The 20,576-nt window shown below is 43.8% G+C and overlaps 1 protein-coding gene across 5 annotated transcripts in view; it reads left to right on the top strand.

Annotated features, from left to right (window-relative positions):
- CAP2 (cyclase associated actin cytoskeleton regulatory protein 2) overlaps positions 1 to 20,142 on the top strand; it is a 153,579-nt gene extending 133,437 nt beyond the window's left edge. For all 5 annotated transcript variants that reach the window (XM_086706191.1, XM_086706193.1, XM_025917215.2 and 2 more), the window contains 6 exons: positions 5,227 to 5,416; positions 6,392 to 6,567; positions 7,680 to 7,803; positions 7,901 to 7,983; positions 14,261 to 14,401; positions 18,685 to 20,142. In XM_086706191.1, coding sequence (XP_086562317.1) covers positions 5,227 to 5,416; positions 6,392 to 6,567; positions 7,680 to 7,803; positions 7,901 to 7,983; positions 14,261 to 14,401; positions 18,685 to 18,768 — 798 coding nt within the window. In that variant the 3' untranslated portion in view covers positions 18,769 to 20,142. The remainder of the gene's footprint in view (positions 1 to 5,226; positions 5,417 to 6,391; positions 6,568 to 7,679; positions 7,804 to 7,900; positions 7,984 to 14,260; positions 14,402 to 18,684) is intronic.
- Positions 20,143 to 20,576: the final 434 nt, after the last annotated feature.

Genomic DNA, 20,576 nt, shown 5'->3' with positions numbered 1-20,576 from the left:
ATAAAATAAAGTCCTAAATGTGCTGCTTTTCTTTAAATTATAAGCCATTGTTACAATGACTTTGATAAAATGTATATTTCAGTTGTTACCAGTCTGGGGCTCTAAGATACTTGAGACATCAATGTATCAAAGTATTTTGTACCAAATACAGATACCAAAGTATTTTTTTAAGTTTATTTATTTATTTTGAGAGAGAGAGAGAGAGAGAGCAAGCAGGGAAGGGGAGAAAGAGGGCGAGACAGAATCCCAAGCAGGCTCCTAGCTGCCAATGAAGAGCCGGCCATGGGATTTGAACCCAGGAAATGTGAGATCATGACCTGAGCTGAGATCAAAAGTCAGATGCTTAAGTGACTAAGCCACCCAGGAGCCCCTCAAAGTAGTATTTTTAAAAAGCATCTGTGTGTCGGGGGGTGGGGGGTGGGGACATTGCTGCCCAGTGAGGCTCAGCCTTTCTTCCTGCTGGCTCAGCATCATTCCCCACTTTTACCTTCTGGTCTGTGTGACCTTGTGCAAGTCATGTGATATCATAATCCTGTAGGTCTTCAGCTTTAAGCTGTACGATTCTTCACTTGTTAGGGTAAAGCACACTGTAACGGAATTTTTTATTAAGAAAAAGTTTCTTTTAGAAGGAATAGAAATATTCAGATAGTTTGCAAGTAAACAACATCTTTTATTAAATGTCTTTATTTTATTTTATTATTATTTTTTTTAACGTTTATTTATTTTCGAGACAGAGAGAGACAGAGCATGAACAGGGGAGGGGCAGAGAGAGAGGGAGACACAGAATCTGAAACAGGCTCCAGGCTCTGAGCTGTCAGCACAGAGCCCGACACGGGGCTCGAACTCACGGACCGTGAGATCATGACCTGAGCTGAAGTCGGACGCTTAACCGACCAAGCCACCCAGGCGCCCCTTTATTTTATTTTTTTAATGTTTATTTTTGAGAGAGAGAGAGAGAGAGAGAGAGAGAGAGAGAGAGAGGCTGAGTGGGGGAGGGGCAGAGTAAGGGAGACACAGAATCAGAAGCAGGCTCCAGGCTCTGAGCTGTCAACACAGAGCCCGACTTGGGGCTCGAACTCGTGAACCGCGAGATCACCACCTGAGCCAAAGTCGGACACTTAACCGACTGAGCCACCCAGGCGCCCCTGAATGTCTTTATTTTAATCCACATGTGTACGTGGGACCCCATAGCCTGTGTTCTAAGAAGTGAATGCCGTCTGCAGGCTAATTAAAAGCTCTCGCCTGTGACTCTCCCCGGACCCCTCATGTTCCTGGAGCAGGCAGGAGGCTCTTCCCAGCTCTTGTTCCCGGCACCTCCAGGCAGGCTTGCCCGTCTGGGAGCCGTCCTCCTGTCTCCCTGCAGGGACCCAGCTCACAGCGGGCACTGTGTCCTCCCCGTGCTGCTTTCTTCTCTGCGCTCTGCTTCCCACAGGGCCTACATCGCAGTGACAGCAGGTTGTGGTGGATCACTCCACAGGCCACGGAGGCCGTAGCCCTGATCTGATCCACTACGTCTCATTCAGTCTAGACCACCTGGTGCATTATCTGTAATAGGAAGTCACACCAAGAGGTGATGCCCTTAAATCTCCAGTCCCCGGTGGGGGGAGGGTCAGGTCCCCATCCCAGAAAAACTTGAACCCTAAGGCAAGGAGCCATGATTTGGGTGCAAACACCCTATTACTGGAACCAGTAGGTACTCAAGAAAAGCGAATAAGGCAAGAGGCCAGTTTCTAGAAGCACAGGCTCAGAGTCACAACAAACCAGCGTCAAGGATGTTTGGATGCTGAGGGGCCACTGTCAACACCCAAGACTTCCTAAATCTCCATAGGATATAGGGGTCCTGGTCCCAGAGTTGGCCTGTAGGAGCTCAGTCAGCCACGGAGGCATTAGAGAAACAGAGCAAGGAATAGTGGAGATAAAAATTAAGCCAGCTCTTACACCACCTCCCCATACTTGAGTCATGTATATTCTAGCGAGAGGCCCAAGAACAACACTACATATGTGTTGACGTAGCCTATACCTCTGGCCCTTTAATTTCACTAGTGACTATTTTTAAAAAAATATTCTAAATATAACATAAAAGATTTCCCTGAAGAAGGCTTTAGAATCAAGCAGATTGCTTGAATTATGTCTCTGCCATTTACTAGCCATTTAATATTGGGTCAGCCTTTCTGATTTCCTGCTTTGTTTTCTGTTAAGGAGGGATTTCAAGACAGTCCTAATGATATTATCGTGAGGACTAAGATTAATCTCCGCACGTAGCATGGAGTGATTCTTCCCAAACTTGGCTGAGCACTGGAATCACCCAAGAAGCTTCAAAAAATACAGATGTGGCTCCGTTGGTTAAGTGAGTGACTCTTGATTTCAGCTAAGGTCATGATCTCACAGTTCGCGGGTTCTAGCTCCACCACAGGCTCTGTGCTGATCGCATGGAACCTGCTTGGGATTCTCTCTCTCTCTCTACCTCCCTTTCTGTCCCACCCCCACTCACGCGTGCGCGCTCTCTCGCTCTCTCGCTCTCTCTCTGAAAGATAAATAAATGTTAAAAAATAAAAATTAAAAAAACAGATGCTTCCCACCTCCCCAGAGAGTATTTCTGGGACACGGGCTAGGTTTTTTAATTTCTAACAGATTTCAGAATGATTCGAATGCTCACACAAGTTTGGGAATAGAGGCATAGAGGCCGTCCTATACTGAGCATTAAATGTCTTGTTACATGAACAGAAGTAATCGACACCTGGAAATACTAGACTTTCCAGAACTCTTGGCTCCCTTCCCTTCCCTGACCATCTCCCTTCTGTCTCTACTGGGACACCTGAAGATTAGTGCTGGGCTGCGATTTCAGTGGATGTGACTGCCACTTGTGGCCAGGCACATGTGAGAATACAGAACACTCTGTACTGGTACTCGGTAACAGGTGCCCTGAGATCCTGTGGGAGGAAAAGAGGAGGAAGAAAGAGGGAAAGACCGGGTTCTGCTACAAAGTAGCCCCCAAGGCCTGTCAAGGGAATGCCTACCAAGTTTGCTTTTGAGTCTGCAGGAAAGCCCCTGAATGCTAATTGTAAAGTCCCCTTGGAAACGAGCCTAGTTTTGTGCTCTCACTGGGGCTGAGCCAGAAGGCGCTCAGGATAAGTTGAGTTTCAGCTGGTCCTGAGTTCTCTTATATTTTGGCTTTTACATTCAACAGTTGTTGCAGTAAATCCTTTGTTTGGCGTTCCTGGGTCAGCCATCTGAAGGTATCAAAAGCTCCAAAAAGTTGTATCTGTAGCTTATTGGTTTCAGTGTCCTTTTAATGGCTCTTAGAGAGACGCTCTGAATTCTGAGAGCAGGGGCGCCATCAAAATCAGTCTGAGATAGAGAAGCCAGTATCCTCTATCCATTCCACAAAATAGGACTGCAAAGCTGCAGCGTTTCAGAAGTGAGGAAGGGGTCTGGCCCTCCACTCACTCTATGAGCTGTTACGTGCTTATGAGTAAAAGTAGTGTTGGTGGGGGTAGTGGGGCTTTCAGGGTCTGGAACTAAGGACTGAAATATTGCTTGATGTGCAAAGCTTCTCTTACATGCTATTGATGATTCAGAGCAAATTCTCGAATTTCACCCTAGCAACATAATGGGAAACATTTAAGATACGAAGAAAGAAAAATTGGCCAGCCTCATGAATTGTGCAGTCCTGGTTTACTTGACTCAAGCATTCTGATGGAGTCAGGCTGGTCTTCCTTAGAAACGAAAAGCCATCACAAATTACAGCTTCAGGAGACAAGACCTCCAGCCCACTCAGTTTTTCAGACATGCATTCTGAATAAGAGAAGAATCTTTTATCTTTAGAGTAATTCTGCACTTAATAGAGATTATATAAGTACTTTGAAAATAGCATGTTGGGTTTTTTTTTTTGTTGTTTGTTTCAACTGAAAACTACTACCAATTAAAACTTCCCAATATTGACACTTGGGAATACTGACTTGCTTATGAAAATGAGAATATGCTGTCTTCGTTAATATTTAGCACTTAGATGTTTTACATTTTATATTTGGCATTGGAAATACATGAGCCTAAACCACATGTCCATTACTCTCAACTTTTTTAATTATCTATTTTTTCATTGAATTCACTTATAATGCCTTATCCTAGATACAGAGTTCTACTTCAGGTTTATTTTTTTAACATTTATTTATTTTTGATTGGGTGGGGAGGGGGTGGAGGGCAGAGAGAGAAGGGGACACAGATTCCGAAACAGGCTCCAGGCTCTGAGCTGTCAGCACAGAACCCGATACGGGGCTCAAACCCACAAACCGTGAGAACATGACCTGAGCCAAAGTTGGACGTTTAACTGACTGAGCCGCCCAGGCACCCCTCCGCTTTAGGTTTAAAAGTAAAATATTGCATCACCCAAGTTTGTTGTATATGTGTGTTTACATGGGGGAGAGGGGGTGATTTTCTCAAAACATTCAAACATACTCTTCTATTGTCTAGCACCTTTTACTGTCATATGAATTTGTTAGAACTTCAAACCGAAAACAAACCTTGAATTTCACATAGCAGCGAAAATAAGTAAGCCTAGATCTTGCTCAGAAAGGATTCAATTTTTAATTGGTTCATTAACAATCAACATTAGATGCATGAAACCATCAGATGGGTCCTGGACCCTGATTTGACAGGCATCCAGGTCATACACGGCCCCCACTTGGGGGTCAGTGTGAGGCATGCATACTTGGAAAATGAGTTGCAGAGAAAGAGTTTCAGTATCTCTCTCTTGAGCTGCTCAAAAAGGTTCAGAAACACCTAATATCCACTGAGTATTTTTGCCACTCTCTCTCTTATTGGTGGTTGTGATTCCCAGCAGCCCAAAAGAGCGAATCCTCTTCTCGATTGAACTACATTCTGCTTATGATTCTCAGCTGGCCAAGGCCTGGTTCCATTCAAGTCCTGAGCTTTGGATGTGACCCTGTGAATATGGCTCTGTTTGCCTCTGAGTTGGCAGCATGAACCCAGAGCATGCAGTTTCTGCCAACAGGGCCCTCCAGCTCAGTCATGCTCTGTTCCCCAAGGTGCATCCCCCGCCCCCGCCCTCGGGGGTCCCAGTGCTCCAGACAGACCCGTGGTGCCCGTTGTGAGTCTTGAACGCCACTTCTTCATTGGTAGCAGGTTCTGAGTGACAGTGGCGAAATCCCAACTCTCAGCGAGAGCGTGAGTCTGAAGACAATGCTTTCCGTCTTCTCTCTCCCTCAGGGGCCAGTAGCATCAACCGCATCAGCATCGTCTGTCCTGTCCCCTGGGCCTGGCCTTCCTCCGCCCCCTCCGCCACCCCCTCCTCCAGGGCCACCTCCACTTTTTGAGAATGAAGACAGAAGAGAGGAGCCCTCCCCTTCACGCTCAGCTCTATTTGCCCAACTTAACCAAGGGGAAGGAATTACGAAAGGTGAGAAAACTGGACCTTGACTCTGTCTCCCTCTGCCTCCAAGGCACATAGCTTCCCCCCCAGAGCCTACAGTGATGGATGCATCATTCCATCCCCATCCCCAAAACACGGGGAGCTGTGTGGGGAAACAGAAGCCTGCAGCGTTCTTCATCTCGAGGGAGACGGGCTCAGTGGGCTGTTACGTGGACCATCAGGAAGAACTCAGAGACTCTGGGTTCCAAGTTAGCACCACTCACAGCAGCCTCGATGCTTCGGCACCATCTACAACCGGGGCATTAAGACCGAGTGAAATAAAACGACAAACAGTAGTACCTCTGTCCTCAAGCAGTGGACAGGCTTGCCAAATAATTCTGTCATTGAAGCACATTTGTCATCACTGTGAACGGTTGTTTTTAATCATACCTTTAAGATATATCAGGATGTACATGCATTCTGAACAGTAAGGTTTATGCAAATGTATTTTTGTTTTAGACCAGTAATAGGAGTTATGGTGTAATTGTCCCTGTGCACTGGGCTAGGAGCTAAGAGCCCCAAACTCTAAATTTTCCTCTGGCTCCAGCTGGCTGGGCTGTCCCCTCATCTGCAAAGTAAGAGAATGGACTCATAACCCTGAAGTCTATTCCATACTCTATGGCGTATACTTACTGGAATGCCCTGTCCTTCTAGGCTACACCTGGGGAAAGCATGAGCCATGAGAAAAGAAGTAAATCATGTGATCTTTTTTTGGCCAGGTGCTTTGCTTTTTTATAGAATTTTTATCTATCTTACCTCCTTAAAGAAGTTCCCTCAAATTTAAAAAATGTTTACAGTGCTTCTAATTAACTCTAAATCTATAAGGTCTCTGACTGTGCATATTATTAACCTTGAGAATAGCATTACCAAAATTTCTTGTTCTGTTTATATTTATCCAAGAAGTTAGAGACAGTTCCCTTTGCATAAAATACAAAGAAACGTGGCAACGTGTTCCCTTTCCAGGGCTCCGGCACGTCACAGATGACCAGAAGACATACAAGAATCCCAGCCTACGGACTCAAGGAGGACAAACTCCATCTCCTACCAAAAGCCTCTCTCCAGGCTCCAGGGCCCCCCCGTCTCATCCTCCTCAGAAACATGCTCCCGTGTTCGAGTTGGAAGGAAAGAAATGGAGAGTCGTGAGTGAAGCCCTTTAACCTTAACCTTCATTCCTGGCATGCTCCAGTGACAGGACCAAGTGCTCACCCAGGTCTTCAAGGTTTCTGAGTGAAAAGACAAAGGCACAAGCCTCTGGCTAGAGCAAAAACCGGGGTGTTTCTGAATGCTTCCATCAACTCCTTTTTTTTTTTTTTTTTACTTTTTGGTTTTTCATTATTTCTCATGCATCCTTTTCTTCACGTTTTTAAAATCATTTTCTTCATTGTGGTAAAATACACATAAAATTTACCATCTTAGCATTTCAGTGACACCTAACGTTTAAGCGTACGTACTGACTCACGGACGCCAAGTGAATTCGCGTTGTGCAGCCATCAGCACGCGTCCACAGAACTCTTTCCATCTTGTCAAACTGGAACCCTGTACCCCTTAAACAACAACTCCCCACTCCCCCGCTCAGCCCCCAGCAACAGCCTTTCTACTTTCTGTCTCTACGGATTTGACAACTCTTTCCACAAGCTTTTAATCTGTTCCCCATTCTGGTTGGATGTAGGGGGTTCAGGGCCATGGACAGAGGCACTGATGTCATCTGCCGCTTCAGCCACCACTTGCCTGGTTGTGTGAACAGGACAGAGACACAGAGAATGTGCACGAGACCTGGTGCTCCCTGCCAATCCATGTTGCTTCCCCAAAGGTTTCCGAAAGACCAGATTCCCGAGAAAGGTTGTCTTGGGCTGCAGATACACAGGGACTTAACACCACGGTCGTCACCAACCTAGTTGCCCAACTCCTTGACGCGGCACATTTTACTGCAGCATTAAGGCCAGACTCAGCAAAAAGACTGAACAAAAAGCTCCAGCCCACCACCCAGCAGCCTCTGGGGCGCCTGATATTGGTTTGCAAATGGACACTGACCCCCCCCCCACCTGCTTCCAAGCAGCGGTTCCATTCATTCCCATCATTACAAAAACAGAGTAAGACCTATGGTTTGGCCTATTAAAAAGTGGTTCTGAAAGGAAGGGCATATCGAAAAGCTAGAATTAATGTTGAACCCCACAGTAATTTCAACGTGCGGAGGATTCCATTTATCTGCATACGTCCTTGTATTCAGTATTTGCATGTGTTTTCATTTTAGGAGTATCAAGAGGACAGGCATGACCTTGTGATTTCGGAGACCGAACTGAAACAAGTGGCTTACATTTTCAGCTGCAACAAGTCCACTCTACAGATGAAAGGAAAAATAAATTCCATTACAATCGGTAGGGCAGCACCCGGGGTCACTTAGGATGGTCAGTTGCTTTGCATAAACATGATGCGTGTGCCTAACAGAACTGTGTTTCTGTTTGCTTCCTCTAGACAACTGTAAGAAGTTTGGCCTTGTGTTTGACAACGTGGTAGGCATTGTGGAAGTGATCAATTCCAAGGATATTCAAATGCAGGTAGGTGGCCTGTCAAGCGTGTGCTCTGAACCCACTGCCACTTTGCTCTGATGATCCAGCTGCCCCCCCAAGGGGCCGGCCATGTCCACCTAGAGAATTCTTCCCTTTCCTCCAGACACAGCTCTGTCATCACCTCCTCTCTGAAGCCCTGTCTTTCTTCTTAGACAGTGTGACTTCCCCCCTTTCAGTCTCTTAGACTCTAACACATCCTATCTTGCACATGCCTATTTCAAGAGCAGATAACTAATCTTTGCAGCCACAGACACTGGCTCAGCACCTGCACATACTCAGTGTCCAATAAATGTTTGGCGAGGTAATGATTGGGATGAGTCAACTAATGAATGAACACAGACTCTAAGAGATTCTCCTAGATGATAGCACCATCCCAAAGAGAATTTTTCTTTTCTCAGGGACAGTTGGTTCTGAGTAAGGAGGAAGTAGAGTTTTTGTGAAGAGTCGGTGAGATTATCAGACTAACAACCTGGGAAGTAGGATTGGAATTGAATTTGCAAACTAGGAGAAAATGTGCACTCCTTTAGTAAATTTTGGTTTAACCCAGTGGGATTTTACAGTATGCCAAGAGTTAATGGGCTTCCTGCCTTTGGCCAGCGATAACCTCCACCTTCGATTACACTCTCTTCATGTTGTTATTTTTTATTATTTTTTCATTTTTTAAGACTTCATTTTTATGTAATCTCTACACTCAACGTGGGGTTCAAACACTCAACTCCCGAATCACAGGCTCTACCGTGACAGGTTTCATACATTTAATTAACCCCTTGTGACCTGATGTTTCCTGATAATGTTTGTTAAAATTGGATTCTGGTTTTATAGATATTTCTCTCGTTTTACTGAGCTTTTTACCACCATCACTTTTTTTTAAGTTTATTTATCTATTGTGAGAGCGAGAGAGCACAAGTGCATGAAAGACAGAGGGAGAGAGAAAATCCTAAGCAGGCTCCATACTGTCAGTGTGGAGCCCAAAGCAGGGCTGGAACTCATGGACCATGAGATCATGACCTCAGCTGAAGTTAGACACTCAACCAGCTGAGCCACCCAGACACCCCTACCACTGCCACTTTTACTTCAAGTACATTTGAATGGACATTTTACATTTCACTCACTACTATTTAAGACATGGTTTTGTGTGCGTCCATTTAATGGAAAGAGTCCTGAACCCTGAGCCCTGGGCAAGGCCCCAGTTCTGTCCCCACCTGCCATATGCATTTGGGCAGTTGGCTTCACCTCTGACTCAGAGTTCCCTGCCCTGAAACCCAAGGTTAGCTGAGGGATTCTAAGTCCTCTGCAGCCCAAATTCTAAATATCCTTGCCACATAGGCTCTGTGGATACATGTATCTCTTTCTCACTCAGTTCCATGTATTGTCTGTGGTGCATCTGTGTAAATCTCCTTCCCTAACCATTCTGCTTCCATTTCTTCATAAATTTAATTTCCTGATAGAAAACTACTTAGGAGAAAGCAACCAAATAACTCCGCACAGGCATTTACTATATTGTTATCTTCACCACGTACACAGGGAAACTTGACTGGAATCCTCAGCTCACACTTTAGTTTCAAAAATGTGAGTTATCGGGGTGCCTGGGTGGCTCAGTCAGTTGAGTGTCTGACTTTGGCTCAGGTCATGATCTCAGTATTCGTGAGTTCAAGCCCCACATCAGGCTTGCTGCTGTCAGTGCAGAGCCTGCTTCGGATCCTCTGTCCCCGCTCCTCTCTCTGCCCTTCCCTTCCACCTTGCATTGTGTCTCTTAAAAATAAATAAATATTTTTAAAAATTTTAATGTGAGCTGCGTGCTCAAGGCCACTTAACATGTAACACACTCATTTCATTCATTCATTCGCCAAATGTTTGTTGAATGTGTCTGATGTGCCAGGTACTGTTCTCAGCACAACAAATACCAGTGAGCAAACGAGACAAAAATTCTTGTCCTTGTGAAGCTTACATTCTATAATGCCACCTTCTAATGTAGCATTTCTGAAAACCACATCCATCCATTTATTTAATAGTTCTATTTCTCCCAAAGCATTATGCATGAAAATTTTAAGGAAATCACTCATCATCAGAAAAAGTCCAGTTCTGTGGTGCCTGGATACCTCAGTCAGCTGAGTGTCTGCTTCTTGGTTTCAGCTCAGGTCATGATCCCAGGGTCGTGGGATCAAGCCCAGCATTGGGCTCTGTGCTGAGCATGGAACCTGCTTGGGTTTCTCCCTCTCTCTCTCACCCTCTGCCCTCCCCCCCCCGCCCCGCTCACGTGTGCACTCTCTCAAAAGAAAATAAACGTTAAAAAAAAAAAAAGGAAAGGAAAAGTCCAAGGGTATATTATTATACTCAAGGATAAATATGGTTCATGTAAACCTAATAATAAGTCCACAGTTTCTGAAGAACTATTTTGGATACTGAAGTTTCTACACAAAGAGCCAGGCTTTCTCTCACTTCACATTATTTTTAAGCAACCCTCCCCTCCCCAAAGTCACAGAAATAATATTCTGTGACTGAGGTGAGAGCACATATTTAACCAGGTGAAAAGTATTCTGGAAATAATCTAATCTACCCCCTCTGAATTTTAGAGAGTATATTTCAAGCTTCCTTTTATTCTGACAGAAATGAGATTGGGTAGCACTGATGATATATAAGGAGTTAGCGTTTTTTAATGAAAATAACATCACGTTCAAAATTAAAACCAATTGAATTAAATACAAAACATGAAGCTATAGTAAAGTGGAAGAAAACAGTTTTAAATACTCATAAATTTCTGGAGAAATAATTCTAAATTGAGAAGTAATAGAAGAAATTATCAAGAAAGCTATGTCTACTTAGAAATTTTAAATTTCTGGGGCACCTGGGTGGCTCCGTTGGTTAAGTGTCTGACTCTTCATTTCGGCTCAGGTCATGGTCTCACGGTTTGTGCATTTGAGCCCCTTATCAGGCTCTGCGCTGACAGTGTGGAGCCTGCTTTGGGTTCTTTCTCTCCCTCTCCCTCTGCCCCTCCCCTGCTCGCTCGCTCTCTCTCTCTCTCTCTCTCAAAATAAATAAACATTAAAAAAATGTTTTTAACTTCTGAACTCTATATAAAAATGGCTACCGCATAACCATTTTTAAAAGTGATCTACAAAGATATCCATGATAACCTTGTTAAGAGGAAAGAACACTTTTGTACGATTATGTAGAGCATGATTTCATTTTTCCATATACACACACATATATATACACAGATATATTTGTATCTGATAATCCTAGAAAAAAAAGTCATAGAAGATATACTACCTTCTGTGACCCAATTAAAGGCATCTATCAAAATCCTATAGTGAAAATCAAACTTCATTTGAATCTTCAGAATTCCCCATTAAAGTCAGAAATAAAGAAAAAATTCCTTCTATCATTGCCTTTGTTCCATAATGCTTTAAGGGTTGTAACCCAGCCAATGACAAGAAAAATCATTGGGAAATATAAAACTGGAAAAGGAAGAGACGAGAATGAGAGAGGGGTAGTGAATGCAGTGGTGGGTAATACAGAGGGGACTTCGACTCGACTGTAAGATTATAGTCCTAAAAAAAAAAAAAGGAAAGAAAGAAAGAAACCAAAATGTTAAACCCTGACAAAGCTGTTTGACATATGTATATTTGCGTGTTATATTTTCTTTGTTGCTATGTTTGAAATAGATCATTCTAAAAATAACCTGGAAGGATAAACCGTGGTTATCTGTCCAAGAGGGACTGAAACTTGGCAACGGGGTTCAGAGACCAGAGAGAGACATTTTCTTGAATCCTTTCCAAGCTTTTGGATGTTAAAATCAAATGAATGTCATTATTTAAAACATTTAATACATTCTTTTATTTTTTTAATTTTTTTAAACACTTTATTTATTTTTGAGAGACAGAGACAGAGCGTGAGTGGAGCGGGGGAGGTGCAGAGAGAGAGGGAGACATAGAATCCGAAGCAGGCTCCAGGCTCCGAGCTGTCAGCACAGAGCCCAATGTGAGACTCGAACCCACAAACTGTGAAATCATGACCTGAGCTGAAGTCGGACACTCAACCAACTGAACCACCCGGGCGCCTCTAATACATTCTTTTGAAGGGGCTTGGTTACAATGGAGATGAGTGGTTGGCCAGGGAGTGAGGACGGGGTTTGACTATAATTGGGCACTAGAGATATTTGGGGAGTGATGGAAATATTCTAGAACTGAGGCGAAATGATGGTTGCACACATCTGTAAACCTACCAAATACCGTTAAATCGTGCACGTGAAACAGGTGAATTTTGTGTTTGTGGATTTAACCTCAATGACTTAAAAAAGGTTGAAGGGAACAAAGGGGCATTCACCTAAGTTCATATGATTTGGTCCAGGAATTCCGTTTTTGGCAAACTACCCTCAAAACATGCACACAAATTTTAAGAAAGAAAAGAGACTCAGATATTCTATGGAAATTTTTTAAATTTTTATAGAGAAATAGGGGCACCCAGCTGGCTCAGTCTGTGGAGGTGTGACTCTTGATCTTGGGGTTGTGAGTTTGAGCCCCATGTTGGGTGTAGAGGTTACTTAAAAATAAAATCGTAAAAAAATTTTTTTGTAGAGAAATACATTTATGGAAAAACCGAACTAATACAGAAACAGATTAAATGCTAGAGCATTGGCCTGGGCAAGGTCACACGTCACCTGTCACTCAGCAGAGGAACGACTCTTGGACCCAGTTCCCTTGATAAGAAGCCATTTCTGTTCCCAAAGTGCTCCCAGACCACCAGGGCACAAAGAGCATGTCTACAATCTATGCTCATGCAGTGTTGACCAAAACATTGTGGAAAAGAGCATTCATACCATATTGGGGCAATGGTTTAAGGTCTGCTTTGCTTTTTCAGACTTTCGGAAACATGGAGTGTTTATGCATTTGTAATACAATATAGCAATATATAAATATCAGTAGAGTGGATTAGTGTCCTGTGCTTGCCTCAAGGGTCCCCATTCTGCCTCACAAACAAATCACCAAAGACCCACTGACAGTTTATCTTTTCTCTTGACTTGCCTGGCTTCCATATCGTTCTAGGCAACTGTAAATGCTTTTCATCACTGGAAGATAAATGGAGAAATCACCAAAACATTACTGCTGACACATTTTTGAAATATAGATCTATGTATTGTTACTGTTTTAGTTTATTTATGGCAAATCCCATGCTTACCTGACCTTGAACTACCTCTGCATTTTTTTTTTTTTTTTTTTTTTTGGCACTGGGGCTCATTGCTAACTCGGTGTCCAGTTTCTATGGAGAGAGGGAGAAAACAGAGAAGTGTGGTGACCTGGCTAGACTCCCCCTGAGGAATTCTTTACATCACCTGCACCATCAACAGGAGCTGCTCCTTGGGTTTGCAATCCAGCCTTTTCTTCAGGGTGAAACAGCAGATGTCTTTATCACTTCCAATTACCATTACAAGAAGGAAAATTATAGAGTTGTAATATGGTCATTGGGGAACAGGCTGCCCCTATAGAGATTGGTAGGGGGGATGTCTCAAAACTGTTAAAACAAGAAATTTGAAACTGAGCAATATTTTTATAGCACTTAGATATTTGCAAACAATACAAAGAACCGCCCCCCCCCCCACTTGTGGGTATGATCCTGTTTATCTACCCAGTGAGTGGCCTCAACTAAGTCCCCGGTTTTGGCTCCTGGAATTAATACATTTCAAAATAACCTAGAGACTCAGTGTCTTATTCAGGCTTCACACTCAGCCAGTGAGATTTTTATCCGGCAAAAGACTTATGGGAAAAGAATTGTAGTGTTTCTTATTTATTCTTATTTAGGTTCAAGAAAAACCTACTCGATTACAGAATAGTGTATTTACTCTTAAGTGGCAATATTAGTATTTGTTTTAACCTAAGATTGATAGATTTGTCAGAATGAAAATTGTAAGCAAATAAAAGCAAATGCTCCTTGTTGCTTTTATCATGAAATCAAATATATGTTGCAAATCCACTCGAGGGGGGTGAGACTTTTTCTGAACACTTAGCTGCTGTTTTCACATTAATCCCTTCATTTTGTCTCAGGAAAGAGACCCTGCGGCTTGAGAATCCCTTTGTGTGGTCCTTTCATTCTGTCCCCAAATGACACCCACCAGTTCAGCCTGGACACAGTGCCATTAAGCAGCCTCACTAGCCCTGACCCAGCTCTTCCTAAAGCTCCGGGAAGCCCATGCACCATGCTTATTCGAAGACATTCTAATTTTTATTTCTCTACGTTGGTCCCAGGATTGTTCTCTTGTTTATTTCAGGTCATGGGGAAAGTGCCAACGATTTCCATTAATAAGACGGAAGGTTGCCACATCTACCTCAGTGAAGATGCACTGGACTGTGAGATCGTGAGTGCCAAATCATCTGAAATGAATGTCCTGATTCCTCAGGATGGTGATTATGTAAGTACCTTTTAAAAGCCGGTAAAGAATTTTTCTTGAGCATTTTTTATTAGCATTCTTTTTTTCTTCATTTTTTTAATGTTTATTTATTTTGAGAGAGAATGTCAAGCAGGCTCTGCACCATCAGCACAGAGCCTGATGCGAGGCTTGAACTCACAAACTGTGGTGAGATCGTGACCTGTGCTGAAATCAAGAATTGGATGCTTAACTGACTGAGCCACCCAGGCGCCCCATCGTTATTAACATTCTTAGAGATTGATTAATCAGCTCCCAACCTGTGAACTTCGTTTGTAGCATAATTCACAGGCAGAAGAGGAATTCGGAGAGTTGCCTTCCACAGTTCTTCTCCCCTGTTAGTTTCCTGACTGGGCTCATTCCTGGATTTGTGATTCTCTAGGAAGTTCACTGATAATTACCTTAACGGGCTAGCTTTTCTCAAATGGTACCCCATACATCTGAGTTCATGGTATTGAGGACTGACTGTTTTCCTTTGCTGGGGTGGAGGCAAACAGAAAGGAAGGAGAAATGCCTTGGGGAAAAAATGGGAGGGAGGTCGACAATAAGTAGACCTATTTCTCCTGTAGGTATACTTACAACAGGGGTTCTCAAACTCAGTGTAAGGATCAGCTGAGAAGCTTGACGAAAATGTCAGCTCCCAAAGTCTGCACCTGCAGGTTGGATTCAGGGGGCTTTGGGCGGGGTCTGGGGATCTGCACTTTAACAGGCATCCCGGGTGATTCTGATGCCATCAGCCCATCCAGCCCCTCTGAGAAACACAGCCTAATTGATTCTGCAACTATTTCTTCTCTATGCCTCCTCTCCCCAACAAAGCAACCCCTAAAAGAAGCACGCAGATGCTCTCACACATCGAAAAGGAAGTCTAAATGAATACTTTTTTCTGCATCATTCAGTGTGGTGAGCTTGCTGGTTGATGCAACTTGGAAGCAAGTTATTGCTTCCTTCTAGTTGTTGCTTCTTGGAAGAGTACAGATCAACCCAGAGGCGATTCCCTCTGATTCTAACTGTGCAGGAAGGGGGAGGGGGGGAGAAGGGACAGGGAAGCAGGGAAGGATGGGAGAAAAAGGAACTTCGAAGGCCCTGCATCAGCCTGTGGTTCAGACACCAGCCAACTGTCTACACAGTCAGTATTCAGGTTGATCTCCTTAGGCAGACGACATCCATGCTCACACGTTCTCTTTGTCCACCTGTCTTGAGTACTACCCAGCCTCATGCTAAGTAGCACAGCCTAGAATCCATTCTGTCAGGCTGAGAAACAGAAGTCCGCCAGCACTGGGCCATGCCTCCCAGCTCGGTATTTGTTCGGTATAACCCTGAGCTGGGGAAGAGTCTTCTCACGTTCTCCATCTCCACACTGCTGAGGAGCTAAAACTAATACAAAGCAGCTTCGGATAAGAGAGCTGAAACTTAGGGTGGTCCCTGGCCTTTGAAGCTGTGTAGGCAGAAGGCTCAGTCTGCACGGGAACTGGATCTTCTAAGAAAAACAGTGGGTCTGGACCACCTTGCCGGAGTGATTGAGCTAGCATCCCTGGGCGTGGTCCCCGGATCTGCATTTGTTAAAGCTTCTCTGGTGATTCCAACATGGAGCCAAGCTTGAGATCCACTGACCTAAAGCATGAGTAGGGGTCAAAACCTGAGCTTCCAGGCTGAAAAAGGAGTCTTCCCTTTATAGGTAGATTATCTTATGCCCTCATTCCAGCTTCTCTTCTTCTTTTTTTTTTTAATTTTTTTTAACATTTATTTATTTTTGAGACAGAGAGAGAGAGCATGAACAGGGGAGGGTCAGAGAAAGAGGGAGACACAGAATCTGAAACAGGCTCCAGGCTCTGAGCTGTCAGCACAGAGCCCGACGCGGGGCTCGAACCCACGGACCGCGAGATCATGACCTGAGCCGAAGTCAGACGCTTAACCGACTGAGCCACCCAGGCGCCCCATCCAGCTTCTCTTCTTACATTTTCTAGTTGGAGGTGGAAGGAAGCAATACACGGGTCCAGCCGTGGGCATAGCAGTCTGGGGGTGGATGGTGGGGATGACTCATCCTGAAGGAAATCAGTCGCCCAGAGAAGAATGTCATCACATTACTGTCACTTCACTCCCAAAAAAGATGTGAAGCAGCTGAATCATGGTTACTAGCAAAGAAGCACCTCCACTCCGGGGTACTCCCCACCTGACCTGTTCTTGAGAGCAACCACCAAGCCTCCTTGTCTACTCATCGAGAAGAGACCCAGATGGGATACTGACCACACACACACACACACACACACACACACACACACGCACTAGGTTATGAAGACTTTGGCTTCTTTGCTTCATCTTAAGGCTTTCCACTACAGATTTCACTCAGGAAGAATTCATCGCTCCTTAGAGAAAGGGCCTTCCCTAAAATTAAAAAATTTTAATTTTTGTTTGTGAGTTCAAGCCCCGCGTTGGGCTCTGTGCCGTCAGCGTGGAGCCCACTTCGGATCCTCTGTCTCCCTTGATCTCTGACCCTCTCCCACTTGTGCTCTCTCTCTCCCCCCCCCCAAAATAAAATAAAGAAGAAGAAGAATTTTAAAAAAGGGCTTTCCCTTTAAAATAAATATAGCTTGTTCCAAAAGAAGCAGTTGCATCCCACAGCTGAAAAGATACGGACTTGCGTGTATATTTCACTGAAACATTGCATCTCCTTGATGGGTGAGTGCAGACACCAGCTTGTCTGATACTTGGGGTTTCAGCAGTGCTGTGTGTTCAGGAAGTCCAGGGAGACCATGGAAGCCAGCATCAAGAGTACTGCTTCTCACCTTCCTTTTCGATCATCTTCTTTTTTTGAACGTTTATTTGTTGTTGAGAGAGTGAGAGCGAGCAGAGGAGGGTCAGAGAGAGAGACAGGGAGACACAGCATCCAAAGCAGGCTCCAGGCTCCGAGCTGTCAGCACAGAGCCCGACGTGGGGCTCAAAGTCACGAACCAGGAGATCATGACCTGGGCTGAAGTGAAGTGGGACACGGGAAAGAGTGAGCCACCCAGGTGCCCTGGATCCTCTCCTGAAATGACCGCAGAATCACTTTCTGGGGAAAAGAGAGATTCCAAACTACATTTGTTTTGGCTCTCCTGCATCCCCCCTCCATCCCCCACACATCTCTCTCTCTCTCTCTCTCTCTCTCGGGCATATATTTCCCAGTGGGAAGAGATGGTGGCAGGATGCAGAGTAAGAAATTTATAACCCGAAGCACATTTTCCTATTTCATCAAAGGGTACACCAATAACACCGGGATAAAACCTTTCTACTCAGCGTGACTGGACATCAGCAGCCTCAGTGTCCCCTCGGAACTTTCTGGAAATACAGATGACCATTCTCTTCCCCAGATCTCCTGAATCAGAATCTGCATTTTTAAGTTTATTTGCGAGAGGGGGTGGGGAGGGGCAGAGAGAGAGGGAGGGAGAGCGGGAGAGGGGTGGAGACAGAGGAATAGAGAGAGAATCCCAAGCAGGCTCCGAGCTGCCAACAGGAGCCCAAGACAGGGCTCAAATTCACGAACTGTGATATCATGACCTTAGCTGAAACCAAGACCAATGTTTAACGGACTGAGCCCCTCAGGGGCCCCAGAATCTGGGTTTGAACAGGACCCCCAGCTGATCCTGTGCAGGTTCGAGTTTGGTGGAGAGGCTGTCCACCGCTGGCCGCTCTGCTCACAGCAATAGCATCTTAAGCCAGTTGCTTGACCTCCCAGACCTGTTTCCCATGGATGGCATCTCAGTAACACCTCACTCACAGAGCTATCAATTGACTGAGTCCTTGTATATCTAGTACTTAGAAGAATGCCTCATTCTTAGGGGGTTCTAGGTTTCCCCCACACACACCCTTTTTTTTCAAATTTATTTCTTTTGAGAGAGAGAGAGAGAGAGAGAGAGCGAGCATGAGCGGTGGAGGGGCAGAGAGAGAGAGAGGGGGACAGAGGATCCGAAGTAGGCTCTGCACTGTCAGCACAGAGCCCAATGCAGGGCTCGAACTCACGAACTGTGAGATCATGACCTGAGCCAAAGTCAGACTCTTAACCAACTGAGCCCCCCAGGCACCCCAGGAGGATCCAGCTTTAATCATGATGCCCGCATAGTCACAGAACTGACACATAACTATCTGGGTCTCCACATGACACACAGGACCTCTCCACAACACACGCTTGGGTCCCCTAAAATGTCTTTGTCCATCACGTGACGCTATTCAGGCTCCCATCTGTTTGCAGAAGAAAGCCCGGGTTCAAGTAACTTTGTTCTTCATTCTTCCAGAGAGAATTTCCTGTTCCAGAACAGTTCAAGACAGCCTGGGATGGATCCAAGTTGGTCACGGAACCTGCAGAAATTATGGGCTAACCTCCAGAGAGACTGAGCCCCCTGACCTGAACCCATCAAAAAAAGAAACAAGCAAAACAAAAAAAAAACAAAAAAACAAGCAGCATTGAAGACCTAGAAGTCGCAGGAACACCTACTGCTTTAGTTTTGGCTTCCAGCAGTTCTGTGTTCTAGAAACAGCATCATTTCTGGCATGCCTTCGTGGGCATTTTGAAGTATTTACCGTTTCTTCATGATTTGCCTTTGTGTGTAATTTGAGTTCCACATGATGACTAGTGAGCATTACACATTTTAAGGGGGAGGGGAGAATTCTGTCCCCCTAATATCATGAACACAGTAGCTGATAGGTAAAAATACTGCATGATTCAATTTGACACTTCGGTTTAATTGCTAGTTGGAAAATAAAACCTTTGAGAATCTAAGATGTACATTTTTACCCTTGAGACAGTTTCAGTGTGATGCAGTAGTAATATGCTCTGAAAAGTTTTGACCTTTGTTCCCTCGTTTTTACCAAATGTTCACCTTTGTCAGCGTGGATACATTGTCAGCATGATACATATTTCAAGGCACTTTTTTTTTTTTACAAAACGTAAGAAAATTCCATCCTAAAGACCATTATCCAGTTTCTTGGTCCTTAGAAGACTTGTATTCTTTACAGTTACTAAAACTTAAAACCAGAAGTCATTTCTAATTTTTCTTAAAATATTCCTCTGTCATTGTCAAATGGGAAACTTTTACTTTTCTGCAGAAAGTTTTTTTTTTATGCCAAACGATTGGTGGGAGGAGGCAGACAGATTACCTCACAATTTTGCTCAAAGATCAAGCTCATAAATTTTTTTGTTTCCCAGTGTTGAACCTGTTGAATGAATAATCAGATGCCTTGTAAAGTATGTCATTAATGTTTTGTTATAGACTTCCTTTTTCGCTTTCCAGACTTCTAACCAGTCTCAAAACGATGAGAGTTAAAAAGCCATAGATGTAACACTTCTTCCAAAACCTAAGAAATTGTTTGTTGGCTTGACTTGCTGCTCCTATTTTGTAGTATTGATAGAACATGCTTTTCCAGTACAAGAGAAACTAGCATATTCCTTTGTATCCTTCCAGTACACAGCGCTGAACAATCCACAACTTGTTGGATCAGTGTAGTGAATTCTAGTATAATGTTTGCAGACCCAATACAAGCATATATATATTGTGCCTCCTACAGCCTTTGGGATACGTCGTTTCCGTTTTTTAAATATCTTCTATACCCATATAGTATTCAAATTACTAATGCTCATGTACCAAGGTTTTGCTATAAAAGTTTTGTTCATATGAATTACGTGGCTTTAGTAAATATCTTTTTTTTCAACTGTAAACTTATTCTAAAATAAAGTAAAATTCTAATTGTTTAAATCCTGTGATGAATTCTGGGTGTTAAAATTGTTATTTTCCACTTTGATTTGCCCCCTTGCTCGTATGTCAGATATGTCAGATTCAGGAAAGACGGCTGAGCCCTTCTGGTTGAATTGGGGAATGTATCCAACATGCCATCAGCTTCCCTGAAGAATGGCTTCTTCAACGTACCAGATAAAGCCATTTGCAGTTGGAATGACTGTCAGTCAGAAAAGTCTAGAATCCAGCTCCATAATTCAAGTCCTCTTCACTAGGAAAATCCCCCTCATAGACCTTCATTAATGTAAATATCCCAGAAAATGAATTTACTTTTTAGTAGGATACAATAATACATATACTATATATTTTAATGTATAATATAAGGAAAAATAACTTACAATAAATTTGTAAATAAACTTCTGGAGGAAAAATTTTAAGTGGGAAGAAAAGACTCT

Source organism: Puma concolor, chromosome B2 (assembly GCF_028749965.1).
Source record: "Puma concolor isolate L17-30 chromosome B2, mPumCon1.1.hap2, whole genome shotgun sequence".
Lineage (NCBI taxonomy): Eukaryota > Metazoa > Chordata > Mammalia > Carnivora > Felidae > Puma > Puma concolor.
The sequence above is the reverse complement of the archived record's forward strand: the minus strand, read 5'-3'. Positions and strand labels throughout refer to the sequence as shown.